General features: G+C 37.5%; 3 protein-coding genes across 5 annotated transcripts; 1 reads left to right on the plus strand and 2 right to left on the minus strand.

Annotated features, from left to right (window-relative positions):
* LOC18775783 (classical arabinogalactan protein 4) lies at positions 2,747–3,731 on the plus strand. Its single transcript, XM_007208863.2, has one exon. It carries the CDS (start codon positions 2,882–2,884, stop codon positions 3,437–3,439), a length of 558 nt encoding a protein of 185 aa, XP_007208925.1. The 5' UTR covers positions 2,747–2,881; the 3' UTR covers positions 3,440–3,731.
* On the minus strand, positions 7,584–11,821 carry LOC18775801. Of its 3 annotated transcripts, XR_002271889.1 has the most exons (8): positions 11,188–11,821; positions 10,323–10,411; positions 10,111–10,186; positions 9,358–9,407; positions 8,942–9,283; positions 8,721–8,831; positions 8,445–8,483; positions 8,143–8,179 (listed from the first exon to the last, which is right to left on the minus strand). XR_002271889.1 is itself a non-coding variant. In XM_020564898.1 (7 exons), exons 1-7 carry the CDS (start codon positions 11,363–11,365, stop codon positions 8,003–8,005), a joined length of 951 nt encoding a protein of 316 aa, XP_020420487.1. In that variant the 5' UTR covers positions 11,366–11,821; the 3' UTR covers positions 7,584–8,002. The 3 variants fall into 3 exon arrangements, 2 of the variants coding, with proteins under 2 accessions (XP_020420487.1, XP_020420488.1); XM_020564898.1 differs by lacking the exon at positions 8,721–8,831 and having other exon boundaries at positions 7,584–8,179; XM_020564899.1 differs by lacking the exons at positions 8,143–8,179; positions 8,445–8,483 and having other exon boundaries at positions 8,491–8,831.
* LOC18776666 (anthranilate N-benzoyltransferase protein 3) lies at positions 18,408–19,814 on the minus strand. Its single transcript, XM_007210169.2, has 2 exons — positions 19,339–19,814; positions 18,408–19,239 (listed from the first exon to the last, which is right to left on the minus strand). The coding sequence occupies exons 1-2, from the start codon at positions 19,801–19,803 to the stop codon at positions 18,601–18,603; spliced, it is 1,104 nt and encodes a 367-aa protein (XP_007210231.1). The 5' UTR covers positions 19,804–19,814; the 3' UTR covers positions 18,408–18,600.

Consider the following 21,146-nt stretch of genomic DNA (forward strand, 5'->3'; position numbering starts at 1 on the left):
ACACAATCTTTAAGTGCAGAGGTTCGGGATTATGTGGATAATATCGATATTGCAGATGCTGTCAATATTGTCGATTTTCTACAGTAATAGTTCCTGTTTGAGAACACTCTTGCAGCTTCTAGTGAAGAATTTTTTCAACTTTCCCCTAAATTTGAACAATTAATATTGGCCGTCGTCGGAAAGTTGGGTGTGCCGTAATAAAAATCTAAAAACAAGATGCCATTTGTGGGGCCTAGTAGCTACTATCTAGGACTTGATTTGGTATAAAGTTTTGTGTTGGATCTTGTCTTAGTTAAGTAAAGCATTTTAGTGCTCTTTCATATGCCAAATAGTTAACAGAGTATTTCACTCATGTCCTGTGCCTGTGGGCTGTAGCAATAGAGAAAGCATGTCGTTTTGAAAGCTTCAACTCAGACATAGCCATCAATCTCTATCATCAATGTTGGAGATTAAAATAAATAAATAAACAAATCATACCCTTTTTTCCATCATTGTATACAATTATTGGTTTTTAAAAATCATTATTTAATAAACTTAATTATATAAACATTATCAAAACTAGCAAAATTACCCCATCCATCACAAATAGTAGTCTTTATAAAACTTTACATGAATAGGGAAATTTGCATCTTCGTAGGGATGTGCCAAATCCAAGTTAGGATAAAAAACGTTAAGATGAAGTGGAGACATGTCGACATGCAAACTGTGTGAGGTCATGCAATTGTCTATTTATTACCGGTTGACATGCCTCTCACAGTACGTCGTTACTTTCTTCTTATTAAAAAGAAAAGAAAAAACTATCTTATATATTTTAATATACTTCAAGTTTGCTAGATTCAAGCTCATGTTGATCATGTACATGAATAAACGGGACGATGACTGTTCTTGATAGAAGGTAGATAAAATGTCAGAATGAAGGCATGGAATTGTTACTGCAGGCTGCAGTGCTTTCCCTTTCTTATCCACTCACTCCTTGCAAACAGCTAAGGCTAGATATCCATCGAATTTCCATATATGCAAATCAAAATCCAAAACACAAATTTTAATTTTTCCTCAACACCTCCACATGAAAATTTCATTTGAAAATTTTATACCATTGTTGAAAATAATTCGTAAGATACCTTAAAGGGTGTCTCTCAATAGAAGGGGACTATATATATATATGATGAGTTCATTTTAATATAATGAAATGTTGAGTAATGCTCTCTTGTCACATACTTCTATCATGAAATTGTAAAGCCTAATACATTTTATATGAATCGACGATCTTAATTAATTTATAATCTGACAACATAATCACTGGCAGAACACTATGAGCTGCAGGCCAAAGAGGTTTTTGGGGAAAAAAATAAAACTTATATTTTGACTTGTTTTATATATAAATTAGTACGTATTAACTTATTAAAGTTCAAAAAGGTCAAATTCTTTATGAATTTAGTTACAGAGCAACGACAAAAATAGGTACACTTTCAATTCTTGTTGAACATATTTTCATTTTGATAATATATTTTTAGTTGCATTTATTATATCTGGTTTATATAATTTAATATATATTTTTATTTCCAAAAAAAATTTATAGAAGCTGTAAGTACTAAAAAAAAAAAGATTCCCGTTAAAAATTCATAGTTTCGCCATTTGTGCATAATATCTACTTCAAGACTACATATCAGAACAGAAAAAGAAAATAGATGAAGCAATTAATGATTTATTATATGCCTGAATGAATACTTGCAAGCTCATTGATGTGAGTTATACCAAACTGTAGGGTTTTCCTCAAATTATTGTATGTTGGTGGCTGCTTTTGTCACTGTGATTCCCGTGCAAGTTTGGTGGGACAAAGTTACCCAGAAAGTCTATGCGGTGTGTGCCCATAACACAATGCGCAAGACGAAGTCCCCAAATGACTTTTATAATTTACAGTCTCCCCAACAACAAGTGAGTGGAAACATTAAAAAGAAAAAGAAAAAGAAAAAGAAAAATTATACAATCAATCAATGTCCACCACAATTTTGCGCAGCTTCCTCTCTGTCTCAGCTCAGTCTTTATTCTGTGATGGGAAATTGCTTTTGGGACAGGTTGGTTCATGGCAGTTTCATGCTTTTAAGTTATTGTCTGTGGGAAAATAAATTATTTTCTTGTTGGGGAAATGATGCATGCCAAATTCATACACCTATATGTTAATAATGAACGCATAGGTCCATTCTTTTGCTGTGCAAATTTTGTATCGATATAGTCTCGCTATCATAAGGACAGTTCATCCTTTAATAATGAACGAATATCATGTCTGAAAAAGAATTGATATTTTTAATAAAATATCGCTATATTTACGATTTTATACAGTTTTGATATTTTAGATTACAGAGGTTCAAGAGATTTGTGGTCACTCACTGTTGGATGTAAATTTAACGATTCACTCACTCTTGCACTCCTTTAAAGAAACTTTTTTGAACCATTAAATTAATATCTAACGATGAATGACCACAATTTCTTAAACTCCCGTGATCTAAACATAAAGACTGTATAATTATAATCTCATCGATATTTCTATATTTACCATTAGAATTCGGCTCCCGTCATCTCTTATTTCGTAAACTAGTGTTATCAAAATAATTTGTACAGTACTGACAAAACCAAAAAAGGTCATTCTCAGTGCATAGGTGTCAACCAGCTGCCCTTGTGCTATGAAATTCCACGCACTCAAAGTTTGCCACAAAAAAGATTCTGTACTCCTTTACTCTATATATCAACCTCACCTCTCCAACCCCTATTCCTCACATAATTCTCTCTCTCTCTCTCTCTCTCTCTCTCTGTCACTGTGTCTCAGCTCTTGCTCCATCCAACCTTATTCTCCATTTCTGTGGCACTCCAGTTTCACAGAGCCATGGCTCTCACACGTGCCATGCTCACCCTCGCTATGTTACTAGCTCTTGTAGCATTGTCCATGGCTCAAGGCCCAGCCTCGGCACCAAAATATTTCAACCCCTCCAAGCCAAAGCCGCCGCCAACCGCCGCCTCACCCACGACCCCCATCGCCTCTCCCCCCACATATATGGCGGCACCACCTCCATCAACCACCGCATCGCCGCCACCTAGTACCGTTGGAGCTACTCCTCCCACCACCTCAGCCACCTCACCAACCACCGCAACGCCCCCGTCCATGGTGGCTACACCACCAACCGCAACGCCCCCGTCCATGGTGGCTACACCACCAACTGCTGCCGCCCCACCTATGGAAGCAAGCGGCCCAACAAGCCCAGGCCCAACAAGTTCTGGCCCATCTAACACACCACCTGCACCAGCTCCAGGATCCTCCAGTACGCCCTCCATTGCACAGCCACCAGCCCCAGTCCCATCCAGTCCAGACTCAGGTGCTTTTGTTCATGGGATTAGCATGGCCTTGGTGGCATTCTTGAGTGGAGTTGCGCTAGTCCTTGCTTAGAACACAGGCTCTCCTTTGAAATTAATTTATGTAGATTTAGATTAATTAGTATATCTGTGTATTCTTTGTTTTCCTATAATTTATTGTTACCCTTCTTCTTTCTTTTTAAAATTTTCTTTTGGGTTTGTGTTGGTTTTGTTGATGGTTTTTGGGAGGTCCATTGTGATTTATGAGAGGAGGGTGCAGGGTGTTTGGACACATTTGTTGGATCTACTTAATAGCTCTTCTTTTGTAGCATTTTCATGATGACTAGACGAATAATAAGAGAGATCCATGATTCTTGTTTGTGTTTCCTAAGTTTTAATTAACTCTACATTCATAAATCCGGTGTACGTAATAATTCCGATTCACAGTCTAACAATCTAACATATTTAATTAATAGTTGGATTCACGGTCTAACGAAAAAACATTAATTTTAATCTTATGTTGCCACACAATACTAAGCAGGCTTTAGAATCTAATCTAAGTTTACCCAAATCATTCTTCTTCCTATGTACTTTATTTTTATCATTATTAAGGGGTTTTTTTCTCTTTTTTTCATGTCACAAAAAGACGTTTTTGGACTCCTGGCTCTAGTAGTTGGATGGATTCTTAATGAATTGTAATGTATCTTTTGCATAAGACCATTTGATACATACACTGATACACATAATCATACACTAAAACTGTGAGATAAAGGTGCATGGGAATATACCAAACAGCTTTAAAAAAACTCAACCAATTAATTACAAAAGGAAAAAAAAAGGAGGAAAAAGAAAAAGATATTTAGATGCCCTAGTAAAAAGGGTAGTTGGCTTGCTGGAACTGGTAGATGGAGAAGTGATGCATTGGTGCAAATGGTGTCATTGGTGTGTAGTGGAATTGGTGGGGAAGGAATGAGGGAGGGAAAGTTTTTATTTTTATTTTTTTGGGGGGGTTCTTGAGGGGAGAAAAGGGTTAGGTGGTAGGATTATGTGGAAGAAATGGGATGGTGAAATGCTTTTGGGGATAGGATGGTGTCCTTTGGATTTTTATTTTTCAATTTTTGTTATTGTGGGTTAGAAGGGTTAAGGGAGAAGGGGCCTCTGGTGGTGAAAGCATAGGGAATGAATGGTCATTGAAGGTGGGGCTAAGTATGCAAGTGACAAAAGAACATGAATTGGAAAGTGATATGTGCACATGGTTTTTTAGCCCCACAAACATGAGAGAGAGAGAGAGAGAGAGAGAGAGAGAGAGAGAGAGAGAGAGAGAGAGAGAGAGAGAAGAGAGTTTCCAGTTCTAGCTCACATGGCTTGTAAATCGATTCAAATACAGCTTGATGTTGTACTGTGTTTTGGGATTTAGTTATTGTGCATTTTGGTGTATTTATGGAAATACTTGCTTTATTCTTAGAAAGTAGGAATTCTTACTATTTTTATCAATCACAGTTTGACATGTGTGTAGAAATTTTTCTTTTTATGTTTTTCTTGATTATTTTTGTATATGTGTCAAACTGTAATTTGCAAAAAGTTGGAATGCCTCCTTCCCAAGCAATGTCCTTTCATCAATACAACTCAAGATCATGTGTTTAGTTCATCTCTTCTTAAGAATTTGAGGTTCTGTTGGGACCTCAAAATTCTGACCTAGAGACTCCAAATTCTAAATTTAAATCGTAGCTCGAAACCTCAAATATGATTAGATCTTGTGTTTGAATTCTCAATATATATATATAAGGGTTAAATATCCTTTTGGTCACTAGGTTGTACATGAAAATTCAATTTGGTCATTGAGAAATTTTTTTTAGCCAAATTGGTCACTGTGTTTCCCAAAGTTTACAATTTATAGACATTTTGTTATCTTCCGTTAAGTGCAGTTTTTATTTTTATTTTTTTAGGAAGCACGTTCAATATTCTTCCTCTAACTCAACGAGTTAGGGTATGTTGTGCTATTAAGGTTTAACAAATTGGGGGAAAGCTTGGGTTCAAATCAAAATTGTGAGGTATAAGGTTACGGATTGGATGCTATATTGAAGCCTGAATCGATTGCGAGAGAACTGTATTGTGACTTTGGATGGCAAGGAGATGTAATGAAGGTGATATAGCATCAAAATATATTGTTAAGTTGTTGATTTCATTTTAATTTGGTTTGATTTTTTTATTTTTCCTTACATACGTCACAATTTTGATTTCAACCTAAGATTTACCTCAATTTGTTAATGAAATGTTTATAAATTGTAAACTTTGAGAAACACAGCGATCAATTTGGCTAAATTTTTTTCTCAGTGACCAAATTGAATTTTCACATAAAACCCAATCACCAAAAAAGTATTTCAAAAAAAAAAAAAAACTTGTATTGTTCATTACATTAATAATTTCAATTTTTCCAATCAAACAATAGAATCACTTTCATTCCATTCCCATTCTTCTATATTCTATACCAACAAAACACCACCTTATTTCTGCAATTTGATTATGGGAAGTACCCGTCATGGTGGAGAAGTTAATTTATATAAGTCACAAGGAAAGGATGCGTTCCATGCTTTGGTGATTAGATTCTTAAAGCAAATATGAGTTATGTCGTTTCATGAGAAAGAAAAAAAAAATTATTAAGCATTGGATACCATTTGAAAAAGCTAACACTCAAGATTCATCCTTTGCCCTTTTCTAGCTATGAAGAAATAACACCAAAACCAATCGTTCCCTCTAAAAGCCTTTAGAAAACATATCAAGCTAAACATGCATGGTTTGATTTGGGACCCGGAGTTGCTCCTCACTAAGGTACAAACCAACGTCTCCTTCTTCCTTCCTCTTGTTTGGGACACCATAGCATGGAACCCATGACTAATAGGCATGTTTTCATGGAACCTAAGGAGCTTATTTTTGCTTTGAACATGTAGGTCCTTAACTTTGTCAAATTGAAACGTTAAAACTTTTCCAAATGAAACTAGTACGAGCTTGATCCTCTACATTTCACATAGTGCATGTGACAATGCAAGGGCGAGCCTATGCTAGGTTGTAGTTCACTTATTATATATACTAGTCTTTCAATTCGCGCTTATGGACGTGTCAATAAATTTATTTTATTTTTATTGATATAGAATTTTTGTTAAACATAGACTCTTATTATTATCATTTTTGTTAAGAAAATGATGCCACAAAGCTCGTACGGTGAGACAGACAACACTTAATATAGTGGCATTTTCAATGTTGATGGGTTTTACTTGGTTGGACAGCAGGGCAGGACCTCACATCAAATAAAGGTGCTCAATGCAATGTTTTTTTTGGTCAAAAGGAAAATTTCATTGCCAAGTAAAGAGCATCCAACTCTGCCACATAGGAGCTCAATTTCATAAGTCGGTAAAAGAAAAGCAGGTGTTTAATGCATTTACATGTAAAATAGGGATACATTTGCTGAGCTGAATTATGTGATTGGATAAGATTTATAATCCTGGTTAAATATTTAATGGCTTAAAAACAATATTGATCGGAAAATATCAAATTCTACTAAGTTCAAATGTAGTAGGATTATAAATCTCGCTAAAATATTGAGATTAAGTTGGATTGGATTATGTCTGCTAGGCCATGCAATAGTATATTTTAGTTAATTCAGTCCCTTAATCATGAATAGTACCAAATACAGGATTGGATTAATGTTATCTTATCTAATTCAGTGTACCTCCAATCCAATTCCAGTCTCCAAACACGGCCGTAGGGATATCTCGTGGTTTCTGCTCTAAACAGCCAAACCTTCAAAGAGACATTTGGAGGCTTTAAGCTTGGCTACTCTGAGTCATATGCCAACAGTCGATAAGCAAGAAACCAGTAATGGTAGGAGAGAGTTTCAAACCACTTTCGCAAACCACTTTATTATGACTAATTATTAATTGAGTAATGTAACACATCCAGTTTTTTTCACCAAAAGTTCAAAAGTATTCAGAATGTTTTCCAAGCCGAATGTCTTGTGCTTAAAACATTTGAACTTGTTCAACATTGCATGTGAGCACTTGTGCTCAGGTTGGGCATGCGTGCATGATGTGTTGCATAAATCTCTCTTTAAGATTCAGGAAAAACTCCATACTTGTCGATCACATTACCCTGTCATTTACATGTCGGGACCATGCAGGAAATGAAACCAGTAATATGAATAAATCAGAGATAATACAGTGACATGGTCAGCTAAATTTGGATTTTGGAACCAGCAACATGGATAAAAATTGCCAGCACAGAAAATGAAAGCTGAACTCAATTTACCAAGAAATGCACTCTGCTGTGCCTCACAAACATGTTAAATGTAAAGGAAGATGTAAAGAATAGAGGTATCTGAAAACAAAAAGGTTGATTTACCCCAGAAGTTTAACCAGTGCACCTCAATGGGTTCGTATATGTAATGCTTATCTTGTTGAATACATTTCTTTGTAAGGTAACTTGGACTCTACCTGTATCTCTTTAATTAGTTTGTCACCCACTGAACCCAGCTCATGCTCCTTACATGGTTGGGTAACCAAGCCATGAAGGTCCAAACTCCAGTCAAGGGGTATTGCCGTATCAGTTAATATTGTTCTTTTGGTCAAGGCGCTTGAACTCTAACAGAATCATTATACCTCATCTATTTTTTTCTCTGTTTTCTTCGACACTCAAAACAATCTGTACATGGAGATTTGTTTTTACTTGAAGAACTTGCTTGCAGCTTGCTAGGTGGTATTTTCAGGTCTTCCATTAGTACATGGCGAAGCTTCTCATTTTCCTCCATGAGCTCTTCAATGACTTGCTGGTGTTTCAATATCTGATGCATAGGCAATTTCAATTTGACAATTCTAAGTATAAAAAAAAGGAAAAGAGAAAGGATATTAACATGACTTGAGGCCTCTTAAAGAATGCTTTCCATAAATTTAGACTTTTCCAGTGGTTACTGGTATTTTACCAGGCAATAGCATCATATCAAACATGTATCTAAGATCAATTTCTTTAAAACAAGGAAAACAAAATAAACACAACCAAAAATTTGCAGGAAAATAAACTGGTAGCTATGAGCCGATATTAAACATTACCATTTGAAGCATTTTGTTCTCCAACCTCAAGCGTCCAGCCTACACAGGTAAAACCAAAAATTAGATAATCACAGAAAAGATTAGATAATGAGGGATCAGCCAGCCCACCCACCCACCAACATGAGAAAATCATGGATTCAGTTGAACTTCCCATGAAATGGAAATGCAGTTCTACACTTTTGAACATCCTTTTTAAGGAAAAAAAGAACCACCCATTGCTATGTAGGCAGACAAGTAATTCCCCAAGCTTTTAGATATATTGACTAAGAACTTTACAGTAATCACTGCTGCAAGCGATTATAGTTGGAATCAAAACAAACTACTGCAAACACCTCCCCAAAGAAAATGAAGCAGAAAATTAGAAGACAAACATGCCCCCTGGCTCTCCTGTAAGATTGGAACAAGTTACTTTAGAAAATGCAATCTTCGTATCACACATTTTCATAACAATTTTATATGGTTCTTTGATAAGTAATCATGTTCCATCTGTTACATACCGCTTCATTTGGTTCACTTTCCTCTCCTTTCAGAACTGGATTCTGAAGAAAACTGCTGAGAACTTTTTCTGTTCGACTGCCAAAAGGTGTATCAACTGGAGAGCCTTTTGATGTAAAATTTTCATAGGCTGAAGCAGTACCAGTATTCCCATATCCAGGTAAACCTTGAGATTTATGGTCTGGTGGCTTTGTAGCCAACTGCATGCTACTTCCCATTGGATTTTGGCTTGATGGATCATTTACAATGCCTATGGCCCTTTGCAAAGAACCTGGGATGGCACCTTGACCAATGGCTAAATTGGGAGCAACTCCAAACTTCACCATCATCTTTGTGATTCCTTGCTAGAGAATATAGAGTTAATGAATCAGTAGACTGTAACAAGCAACAACTCATGACAAGAGAAACTAATACTCACTAAAAGATGAAATTGAATTTGATGTAACACCCCTGGCTTCACAGCAAGGCCTGCAATTGGAAATCAACAATTCAGCTATCAAAAACGAATATTGTTAAAATGCATGAATTACAGAGCACTGATGTATTATCTTGTTGCATGAGGTCAGAGGATATAATGCCAATTGGATTTTTTTAAAGAAGACTGTGCAATGTACATTTTGGAACAATGTCATGAAGTCACTATTCAAATAATTGCAACCAGTAAAAATCTAAACAGAAGAATCTGTTCTTGTTGAAACGTGAATACTGTTCTGTTATGACTCCAGAAATCTGCACCCCTGATCAAATTCCTTCCACTGGACAAAGAGTTTGAACAGTGCAAGACTCCCAAATGTAAAATATGTACTGTTATCAAGAATGCACATAAACAACTACATAGGCTGAAGGGCTGTTGTGAATGCCAGATAGCCTGCCCAAGGAACTCAGCCAAAACTTTCTTTCACATGCATGAAATTGCACTACTTAAATAAAACATGAATCCCTTCTACAACTCATCAAAATATAGTGATAAATCTGTTTGCATCACCAAATATTCTGATTATAAATTAGGCAAGACATATCATACAGGAAATGAAAAACCAAGCACCAGCTATCACAACGCATTTCACCAGGAACTAGTAAACATAAGTCTCCATAATAGTGCATCAGAAAATGCAAATAAAGGAAACAAAACGTACTACTGAATTCCCTAGAAACGCATAACATGACATACCAACTCCAAAACCATGGCCAATACCAACTCCACATCCAATGCCTGCTTCAATGTTCTTTGCTCCCACCTTCCTCAACTGAAGAATGATACATGGGAATAAGAGCTTGAGGAAGTCTTTGAGTGTCAGTAATCATTTTATCTTCCTCTTTTCATGACAATGACAACGGCACTCACAAAACTGAAAAATGAAAAGAAGAAGATATTTGACTTACAGAGTTATTTACATGTCTGCTAACGCCAGATAATGCATCAGTAGCACCTCGTGTGGCACCCATGACTTGATTTAGTACTGGTATTGCACCTGGTGTACATAATTTAAATCAATATGTGGGTTAACTAATATCTGCTACAACCATAACAACCATAGAAGAGAAATTTGATAGTATTGTTGTCAATAGCATCTCCACTTGAAAAGATACAAAGTTGCACAACTTAAACGCTCATCACTTATCAATCATCCAAATACTGAATTGCATGGATCAAGATATTTTTGCAAAATAGAATTGTCTCTTGCCACCCTATTCCTTTCTCTAGATTTAACTCTTTAAAAACATATGTGCTGAAAGCATGCTTGAAAATAACTGATATCTAAAGTCAGCTTACAGACAAACCATAGCTCGAGAATGGACACTACTCATGAATACACATTGATTAAGATAACAATGCACAAACTTCAGATTCAGAACAACCAAATTCTAATTTCACAAACATTACACGCATATTAGCAAAAAATCAAATTCAAAATCCGAACCAACCAACCATCCGGGCAGTTGCTGTAAATTCTTAGATTAAAAAGGTTCCTACTAAAACGATACACCAAAAATTCAAAATGGCAGCTTTATCGCATTTCCTACATTTTCTCAGCAACCAAACAGACCCAAGTTCCAAAAACAAACAACAAAGGCAATGACAGAGAAAATGAAAAGTAATACACGGTTTCTTAGCAACTTGTGTCTGATGGTTTTCAGCATTTTTGGGTTTGAAGAGCTTCCCCAAGTCCATCTTCCACATAAAACTAGACTATAGACAGAGAAAGCTGTGGAAGAAAAAGAGAGAGTTCAATAGACAGAGCGGTACCTAGATTTATGGGGCGACCAACACCGATACCAACACCGCAGCCTATGCCAAAGCCTGTAAATACTTGACCCACTTTCAAAGTAAACGGATTCTCTATTCGGATTCCCCCACTTGGCCTTCTCTCATTGGCCACCACCAAGCCACTCTTGCTACTACTATTGCTGCTGCTGGCCTCCATTTCTGAACAAGCTTCTCCCTCTTTTCGAAAGCCAAAAGCTTAAAGCTTAACTCTCTCTCTCTCTCTCTCTCTCTCTCTCTCTAATAGCCCAAGCCTCACACTTCTCTCTCACTCCCCTTGAAATCTTTTCTCTCCTGAAATTTCCCACCTTGCTCGCTCGCTCTAAACTGCAAATCTAAAACATTACGTACAAGGCAAAGTGATGAGCCATACTTCTCTGCTAACCAGAAATTGTGTAAACTTAGGCCTGCAATCGGCTACCCACTAGAAACATGCCCACTTCAACCTAGGAAGTGTTGTTCAAAGTCTTGACATGCTTAAATTACCAAGTTACTCTGAGCTTTGTGGACAATCAGTAATGGATGGATTTAAATTTCATTGGTGGATCCGTGCAGTCGTTTCATAGGATTCTGACTGCGGAGGGGAGGAGTGTTGTTGTACATAAGAAGCGAGGTAACCGAGTATCGAACAAACAGGCAGCTGTTGTTACCAAAAAATAAAAATAAACAGGTAGCTGTCTATGGGCTTGAAAAGGTTGGGCAAGTCCACAGGATCCTTGGATTGGCCTGAAGTGTATTGCTCACAAGTTGCCCAAGTCCGAAAGTACGAACAATACATACGCTATCCGAGGCTTAAGCCTTTTTTTTTTTTTGGTTACATGGCGGGGCAAGCCCCAAGAGAAAAGAAATTAACGAAGAACACTTCGGGGCAAAGCCCGACTTAACCTATCATCATGCAAAATATGGTCCAGAGAAGAAAGCATATCATCAAAACTATGCAAACCCAATTATGGCAGCGAGGTGATCAACATGATTCTGTTCAGTGTTCGCTGTCCGAGGCATCTACTTTTCTCACCAAATGTGTATAGAATATGTTTGTACGCATGTTAAAGTCTTGATAAAAATAAATAAGGTCTAAAATGGGCCTAAGTGAAAAATAAATTGAAGCATTATTTCGTGAGCAAAACGTAATAAAGAAATTGGGTGTGATGGACATAATTTGGTCTCACCAATTTTTAGCATAAACTAGCATCAAAAAGCAAACTTTTGGACATGGAGCTGCTACATAAAGCATCTATCAAAACAGGTTGGTCCACGGAGTGATCAGTTTTGGTTTGTCAATTTAATCGATCATTTTCGATGACATGGAAGCATGAGAAGTGCGAACAAACTATGGTCACTCACAACAAGGAGAGAGTAAAAGATGATCTTGAGGAGTTGATGCGTTGAGTGGATTGTGATAATAAATTGTATTTAGTTTCTGTAAAAGGTACGTAGAGTTGTGCTATCAACCTATTTTGTTGTGTTATTTGATTTTTAGTTGAAGCAAAAAATTTATTTATTTTTAATATACATTGTTTGTTTAAAATTTATCTTACCACCAAATTTTCCTCTGGCACCTTTTTCGTTTTTTCGAGAGCGTGATATTATAGTTTTTGAATTTTATATTATACTTTATGTTTTCAATAGGGCATGACGTTGTTATGTCTCTATTTTGAAGCGTAACAATGTGTTGAAGTTGTTTGGCTCACCATGATGCAGGATAAGGAAGAGGAACCAAAGATTGCAAGAGGAGAGCAGCGAGAGGAGAAGAAGAAGTGGCGGAAAAGAGCAGCAGTGTGCCAGTAACCGATCGCTTTATATAGAGAGCTCAAATTGTGTCTTCAACTCCATGTGATCGGTCGCCCAACCCTGACGACCGGTTGCCACATGAACAGTATTGCACGTGATTTCTACGTATTGACGTGTTTGACTTGGTTTTTCTATTATTTTTGGGATTTTCTAGTCTAATTTGATAGGGTTTTGGTTTACTATTCCTAGTTAACTTGTAGCAAAAGTCCTATGCATCATAAATAGAACTTTTAGGGCTAGGTCAATAAGAAGAGAGAGACACACGGGACTTCAAGGGTGCTTTCAAGAGCATCAAAGGGTTTGAGCAAAGGGTGATAGAAAAAAGATTTTGGGTTTGTTGAGGCCCAAAAAATCCACTGTTCGGCCCAAATATATTCCCGGCCCAATGCGATACCTTATTGAGAAGAAACCCGATTTGGGCACGCGAAAATTCGTCATATGCGCTTGCACACATGCCACGCCAAGCAAATGAGCAACACGCCATGCTACAAGCCTAAGTGGGCCCAAGCCACTCGAATGCGGGGCTTGCTTGAGTGGGTTGTGGCATGGATGGTAATAAGTTGTCATGAGGCCCATTGATGGGCCAAGAAAAATCGAAACCCATTTCTTAGGCCCAAATATGTGGGTAAGCACGAAGGGGAAAATAACCCATTACCTCAGCCAAAATAGCACATTACCTTAGAAAAAACAGCCCATCACCTTGGGAAGTTGGCCCATCCCTTTAGTGAACTAGCCTATTACCTTAAAGAATGGCCCAAGTGACTAACAAAATATCTGAAAGTCTCCAGCACATGGCTGGAGACAAAACCATGACAAAAGCCAAAAGCCACTCACATTTGCTGGCTGCTGGAATCTCCAGCACATGGAAGGGAACACGTTTCAAGCAAAAATATCCAAAAAATCAAGGGATACTTGAGCAAATCACCCTTTGAACCAGCATACATACCCAATTCTTTCCCTCATCAGACCTGACCATGGAAAGAGGGAAGAAAAGAGAGGAAGATGGATGACTGAAAATAGGAATTCTTCACTAGGGCAGCTACGGGAAAGGGACCTTGAGCTCCCAAAATCCCTGATTTTGTGCAAAGGAGTAGAGTAGATTTCACCAAAATAGGATGATTGAAGGGGTGAGGGGAGAAAGGAAGGGAAAGACTTGGCAAAATGGGATAGAAACCATTAGGGTTTCTTGGAAAATGTCAGCTTCCAGCGGCTATAAAAGAGGCATCTTCTACCCAACAAGCATCAACTACATCAGAGAGCAAGCTTCCTCTCTTACTCCCAAAACCCATCAATTTTGTGCTCAGCCCATCCTTTTCCCTTAGTTTTCCCTTTTGGCAAGCTGTTCTATCACTTGACAGAGTCTTTGTCAAGCTATCGGAAAAACACTCAAGCCACCATTTTCTCTCTTTTTCCTTATGCTCAACCAAACCTCTCTGCAAAATCCTTTCTCTCCTACCTTAATACCCCGTCTTTCCCCTAGGAACACTTAATTTTGTCTTCAGTGCTAAACTCATGACAACTTTGCTCTCATGCCACAAGCCTCTCATGCCAAGCTAAGATTCTACCTGTAAGCACTAAGAATTTATCTGTAAGCAGCCATTATTTTTGTTGGTGAAGGTAACCAAGGTGTTTCCTAATACTTTACTATCCTTTTGAAATATTTTGGGGTATGATCTTTGAACTCAGACACAAGGGGGAAATTTCATCCATTTTGCTCTTTACTGCAGCCCAGCCCATTTGTAGCTGCTGGAAGAAAAAAAGCTCCCATAGGGTTCTTGTGAGAGCTAAGGGGTTTTAAGTTGTAACCAAAATTGTTCTTACGTACTAGTGAATTTCTAGGTGGATCACCAAAAGGACGTAGGCACAAGGCCGAACCTATATAAATTTTTGTGTTCTTGTGTGTTTGCTTTCTCTATTCGGTGTGTGTATGTGTTTTATTCACAAAGGGGTTTGTGTGTGTGATGTTGCATAGTACATCAACGACAAGATCATGGAGTGTTTCTGCACAACAAGTGGTATATGAGCCTAGTTTGGCAGCGGGTATTGGTTTATGCCCAAGTGCTCTTACAATTTTAAGAGCGGCGGTGTGTTGACAATGACAAGCAACAAGAAGACACCACAACCGATGTCGAGTGTAAAGGTCAAGTTGAAATCGTTCACCGACAAAGAGAACTTTACTCTTTGGCAAAGGAGGATGAAGTATGTACTTAAGAAGCAGGTTTCTGTGTAGTCTTGGTAGGCAAAGAAAAGAAGCAGGACACCATGACGGATGTGGAGTGGGACAACCTAGATGAGCTTGCTAAAGGGTCTATCGAACAACACCTCACTAATGAAGTGTTGTGTAATGCGATGGAAGACAACGCGAAGTAGACATAGGAGAAACTTGAAGAGATGTTTGAGTCAAAATCATTGTCCAACAAGCTCTTCTTGAAGGAAGAGCTTCACTCTTTAAAGATGGAGGAAGGCGCAAGTCTAATGGAGCATGTCAGCACCTTTAATAGGTGTATTGCAAATTTGCAAAGAATGGATGAGGTTTATAAGTTAGAAGATAAGGCCGTGATATTTTTGACATTTCTGCCTCTATCTTATAAGCACTTCCGCATGACGCTTATGTTCAGCAAGGGAACTTTGAAGTATAAAGACGTGATCGATGCAAGACATCCTAACGCATGACATGATAGTTCAACATTCTGGAGATAGCTCTCAAGGTAAAGGCCTTATGGTGAGGACCGGAGGGCGGGGTCATTCAAGCAAGCATGGGGACAAGTCAAACAATGGTGGAAATTCTAGATTTGAGAACAATGAAGGGTGTTTCAAGTGTGGATCAAAGGACCATTGGAAGCGGAATTGTCTAGGATGATGAGGGAGAAGGAACCAAAGGCTGCAAAATGAGTAGGGGGATGAGAAGAATAAGTCTAAGAAATGAGCAGCAGAGTGCCAGTGACTGGTCATCATTGGACAGGCGACCGGTGGCTTTATACCGAGAGCTCAGGTCGTCTCTTCAACTCCATGCGATCGGTCGCCCAATCCCGATGACCAATCGCCATATGAGTAGTGCCGCACGTGATTTCGACGTTTTGGCGTGTTTGACTTGGTTTTCCTATTATTTTTGAGGTTTTCTAGCCTAATTTAATAGGGTTTTGGTTTACTATTTCCTAGTTAACTTGCAGCAAAAGTCCTATGCATTATAAATAGGAATTTCAGGGCTAGGTTAATAAGAAGAGAGAGACACAAGGGAATTCAAGACGGAATTTAATGGTGTTTTCTAGAGCATCAAAGAGTTTGAGCAAATGGTGAGAGAAAAGAGAGCTAGGGTTCTTGGGATATGTAAGGGGAGGTTTAAATTGTGTTGGATATCTAGTTGTATGGATATGGCTATGGTAGGATGAAAGATGCTTCAAGGCACGTATAAATACATTGTCTTTCAGACATTATTTGACCCCACAACTTGTGTGCAAAGGGGTTGAGTAAATAAGCTATTTGGATACAATGAAGCCTTAGCCTATATATGTGGATACAAGGATGCTCAAGAATATCTAGGAGTTAATATTGTAGGATATAACTTCTAGATGGTTTGCTTTTAGAGAAATAGATGGAGAAGAGTATTGGTTGAATTGTATATCCCTTTGGCAGAGAACCCTCCTCCATTTATAGAAAGGTTTGTGTCTTTTATGAATTGGTGTTATTCAAATTCAGAAATCCATGTAACTCTTGGATTGCACCTCTTTATCAAGAGGTACCACTTCAATGAGAACACATCTCTTCTGTGTTTTTATTTTTGAAATATGTATATGAAGTGTTTCTAACATTCATATATCTAATTCAAACACCTAGGTATCAAGAGACACATCTAAACACTCAAAAGGCACTTCAAAATCGCACCCAAGACACGAAGGGACCGATCATTTTTTCCGATGACTAGTTGCTTTGCATAGAGAGCAAATATGAAACATTGTGCCAAAAATGACCGGTCACTTTTTACAACATCATCATATTTTGAAAAATATCTCTTATGAGTTGTAACCAAAATTGTTCTTAGATGTTAGTGAATTTCTTGAGTCGATTACCAAGAAGACATAAACACAAGGTCAAATTTTTATAAATCTTTGTGTTCTTGTGTGTTTGCTTTCTCTCTTCGGTGCGTGTGTGTTTTATTCTCAAAAGGGTTTCTGTGTGTGCCGTCGCATAGTCTATCAACAATAAGATCTTGGAGTATTTCCGCACATGATAGGGAACCAACTTTTGTGTTGTGTCAATAAGAAATTAAAAATGAGATACTAAATAGGGATACCGATAGTGACACAACACCTTATTTGTCTTCGATGCTCAAGAGGCCATATATAGAAATTGGAGTCAATGGTTCAACAATAAGCGCTTTAGCATTGAAGACATTAACTCTCACGCCAGAGAGGTACCGAATTCTGTGAAGAGTATGCTTAACACGTTTTTGATAGTACACTTGACGAGGGTTTAGCTTTGTGGTTGTGAACTTGTGAGGACTAAAGAGCAAGCAAACATTGCCTCACATGGTGTAGATATAGAGATCACAATTATTGAGAGTGAAGTTGTACGTTTAACGTCCCCTCTCTCCACACTTCAATGCTTGATATCAAAAATTGACTCACCCACAGAGATTTAGTGCACGTCCCATGCATATTGAGAAACTTCACATCAAATTTTATCCCATTATATCTCCATCTGTCTTTGAAAAAGGCGTTATGAATTCATCGCTCTTTTTTACTGAGTGTACACAATTGATTTTATTTCTTTTTGTCAATTATTATTTTTTCTTTTTTCTGGAACATATTTTGTTACTGCTTTTGTTGATATTTTCGTATTTTCAAATTCAAGATGATGCTTGGATATAGGTCACCATCAGCTCAAGTCATAATTTGGGCTTTTTCCCAATATTTATTTATTTTTCTGGTAAGCAATTTGCCCAATTTTTTGAGTAAGCATTGTGGAATTCTGAGAGTGAAGAGTTAAGATGATATGCTGACGAAAGAGAGAACCATGGCATACTTTGCTCCACTAGTTTTCTGTGAGATAGTTAAAGAGCTCTCTCTGTTACTAAATGCAAAGTTGCTCAATTGGGAGCATTTTCAGGCATGGCTCAATAATTAAATAACCATGGCCCATTATTGAATTAACTTTAATAGGAGAAAGATTTCCATGAAACGGAGATAGCACTACATACGTGATAACACTTCTACGTGGCATAATATTATTGTCCGGACATAGCAAACCAATGCTATCCTCCCGTTGCAACCAAGTTTTACTCTGTCAATAGAAAGCTGCCCTTTTAATTACTTTGCTCATTGATTCATCAAATGTGACTGGTCACAGACACACGCATAAGATTAATTTTCTTACCCCACTACCCAACAACTTAGCAAGTACAAAAGGACCAATTTGCTTGTTAAAATATCATTTAGGATGCAGCTCAATTTTGTTTCTGATTTACCATAAAAAACACATGCACTTTTTATATCTTTGAATCTTACTGCACTAAATTATACATGAATTTTGATGGATCAAATTAAATAGAGATACATTTCTTAGATAGACACACAAATTTACCAGAAACTGTGATTTTGAAGACTGCTAGAATTCATCCTGATAAGGAACTGTGACAATCACTTTCACTTCATCAGGGCAACCCTTTTGATCAGCTGATGGCATTGCCATGACAAGTCCACCGGAAACGAATCCGATCCAATATGAAACAAGAGCAGGCTTATTCCCTTTGCGAAATTCGATGTCATTTGCGCCGAAATCATCCCAGATTGCTGCTGCAATTTGACTCTGAAGGCCTGATTTCGGCTTAATAAGTCCATCTTTTGGAAAGTTCTCAACCTTGATTGAATTGCAGGACTTGGTCTTCAAAAACAAGGACCACTTGGGAGTCATTTTGGTACCAAACTTGCGCTCTGCTTCTTCAACACAAAATTGCAATGCATAATCATTCTCCGAATTCACATGCTCCCCCGGGATAGTGAAAATCGTAGTTTGGCTAGATTTTTTGCTAGTATTAGAGCTAAATATGCTAGTGGGGGAGCTATCAGTACATTTTTTAGTGTTAGGGAAATAATACATTGGTGCTGCAGGTAGATCATCTTTTGAAAGCATATTGTTGTGGATGTCAGCCCATTTCTTGATGAAGTTTTCCTTCAACAAAATGTCTGCCAGAAGAAGGCTGCAGCTAATTCCTATTGAGCATCCTCCACACTGGAAATTGGTCACCTAAGAAACACAAAAGTATTATAAATAAATAAATAAAAGAGCTTGATCCATAAATTCAACACCAAGCTCCTACGTATGATTTCTTAATTAATTAATTACCTGAACATAAACAAGTGGAGAGTACTGAGGATTTTGTTCATCAATATCTTTCCAAAACACAAGCTCAGCTTCTGCATCCTTTCTGCCTCTGCTGGCCCTGAAATCAAGAAACTCAGACAAGGAAGCTGGGATCCTTGTCTCAAGAAGTCTAATGCCACTGTCATTTGACACAATCTCCATCAATTCATCTCCTTCTCGAAACCGACCAGCAAATATTGGTTGCTCCAACAAGGCCCTTGCTAGTGACTCCTTGAGCCATCCAACATGAAACCAACGAGCATCATCTTGGCTTGCCTTTGCGTGGTAAAGAAGGATGTGCAGGCAATGCCTGAATATTCCCGAACCGATAGGGTCTGCCGTCAACACTTGGCGTGCTTGTCGTGGCTCCGTTATTCTCAACGGTGTCACAGTCTGCACAGATTCCATGTGTATTTCTGGGATAAGCTCACTTTTGGACATTGCCATCTTGCACAAAAGGGAATGGAGTTACTACTCTCATATATATATATATATATATATATAAATTACAAAATATGCTTATTGCTTTTTATCATAAATGCTCTCTTTTTCGTCAAACAGTCTGTCATCATGTGATGCTATAAATTCTGAATATAAACCATTTTAGGACTAAGATCTCCTTTATAAGTTTTCAAAGAGGTTTTGGTATACCCTAGTCTTGGAATAAGGTAGCCTCCACTCCCTCTAAACTTTTCGAAACCGTGAATATAAACCATTCTAAATCAAGAGAAATAATAATACGTATGATTGCGGTAGCGTAATTAATAATGCGTTAGATATTTAAAAAGACAAAGTTCCTTGTTTCACAATTAATGGAAAGAATTGCATAAGTATTTTAAGAATGAACAAGTCATGCATTCTCAATGCATTCAACTTGGGAAATGTATGACTTTTTATGCAGCTGAGTTAGACGCGCAGGTGGTGGATATGCTTCACCGTCATCACATAAATATATGGTTAGTTGATACAATTTTTCGTTTTCTAATAAATGCACCGTTCATATAGCGCGATCAATTAAAACAACTATTAATTGAGCCTAAAAAAGGGATTATAGGAGGGCAAACTACCCTCTCCAAGGTGGTCTAGCTCCTCACGTTTTGGCTATGTCATTCAAGGCAAAATGACAAAGGCTGCCCTACAAGTTAATGACAAATGTGTAATGGGCAGTGCTACGTACGGATTCCCTAGCACATGTTGGGTTTAGCATTTATATTTGTGTTAATGGTTGTACACTTATTATACATGTACATATTTCTTCATACAATTGACAGTTGGTAGGTGAATGTGTTTGTTGATTTTGGTTTGAAGATGCTGTTGGGATTCAACATGTTTATGAGAATCAAGTCTTTGTACGAGTTAAAAAAATAAAAAATTTACAAGATGATGATTACAGATCATCAAATATAGGCACAATAATGTGTATATATGTATCTATACATATTTCATGTCATGGTGTAGCAGAACATAGGCCCAAAACATACTTGTGATGAGGTATTTAAAGACAATTTGTAAGGCTTATTTGTTGACATGCCTCCTGTGGTTTTCAAAAGTCTCAGTTTGCCCTCTGACATTTCAAATGACTCAATTTCCCCCCTGAACTTCTATTACGTGACCAAGGTTGCTCCATTCCGTTAGTTTTCAGATCAAACCGTTAAATCAACTGACTTGGCACGGGTATTTTGATAAATTTGACTATTTAAAATTCAAAATAAATATAAAAAATGCTTGAAATTATTTAAAATAGAGTTAAGATAAAAATATCTCCTTTTTTCTCCCTCAATCATCAACCC

Source organism: Prunus persica, chromosome G5, assembly GCF_000346465.2.
Source record: "Prunus persica cultivar Lovell chromosome G5, Prunus_persica_NCBIv2, whole genome shotgun sequence".
Lineage (NCBI taxonomy): Eukaryota > Viridiplantae > Streptophyta > Magnoliopsida > Rosales > Rosaceae > Prunus > Prunus persica.

Excerpts from the sequence above, each read along its gene's own strand:
- LOC18775783 (XM_007208863.2), top strand. The coding sequence starts at position 2,882 with ATGGCTCTCACACGTGCCATGCTCACCCTCGCTATGTTACTAGCTCTT.
- LOC18775801 (XM_020564898.1), bottom strand. The coding sequence starts at position 11,365 with ATGGAGGCCAGCAGCAGCAATAGTAGTAGCAAGAGTGGCTTGGTGGTG. Across the intron at positions 9,408-10,110 it reads TGGCCATGGTTTTGGAGTTG|GCCTTGCTGTGAAGCCAGGG; the intron begins GTATGTCATGTT and ends TTCCAATTGCAG. Across the intron at positions 8,484-8,941 it reads AAAGTGAACCAAATGAAGCG|GCTGGACGCTTGAGGTTGGA; the intron begins GTATGTAACAGA and ends TTACCTGTGTAG.
- LOC18776666 (XM_007210169.2), bottom strand. The coding sequence starts at position 19,803 with ATGGCAATGTCCAAAAGTGAGCTTATCCCAGAAATACACATGGAATCT. Across the intron at positions 19,240-19,338 it reads CTCCACTTGTTTATGTTCAG|GTGACCAATTTCCAGTGTGG; the intron begins GTAATTAATTAA and ends TGTGTTTCTTAG.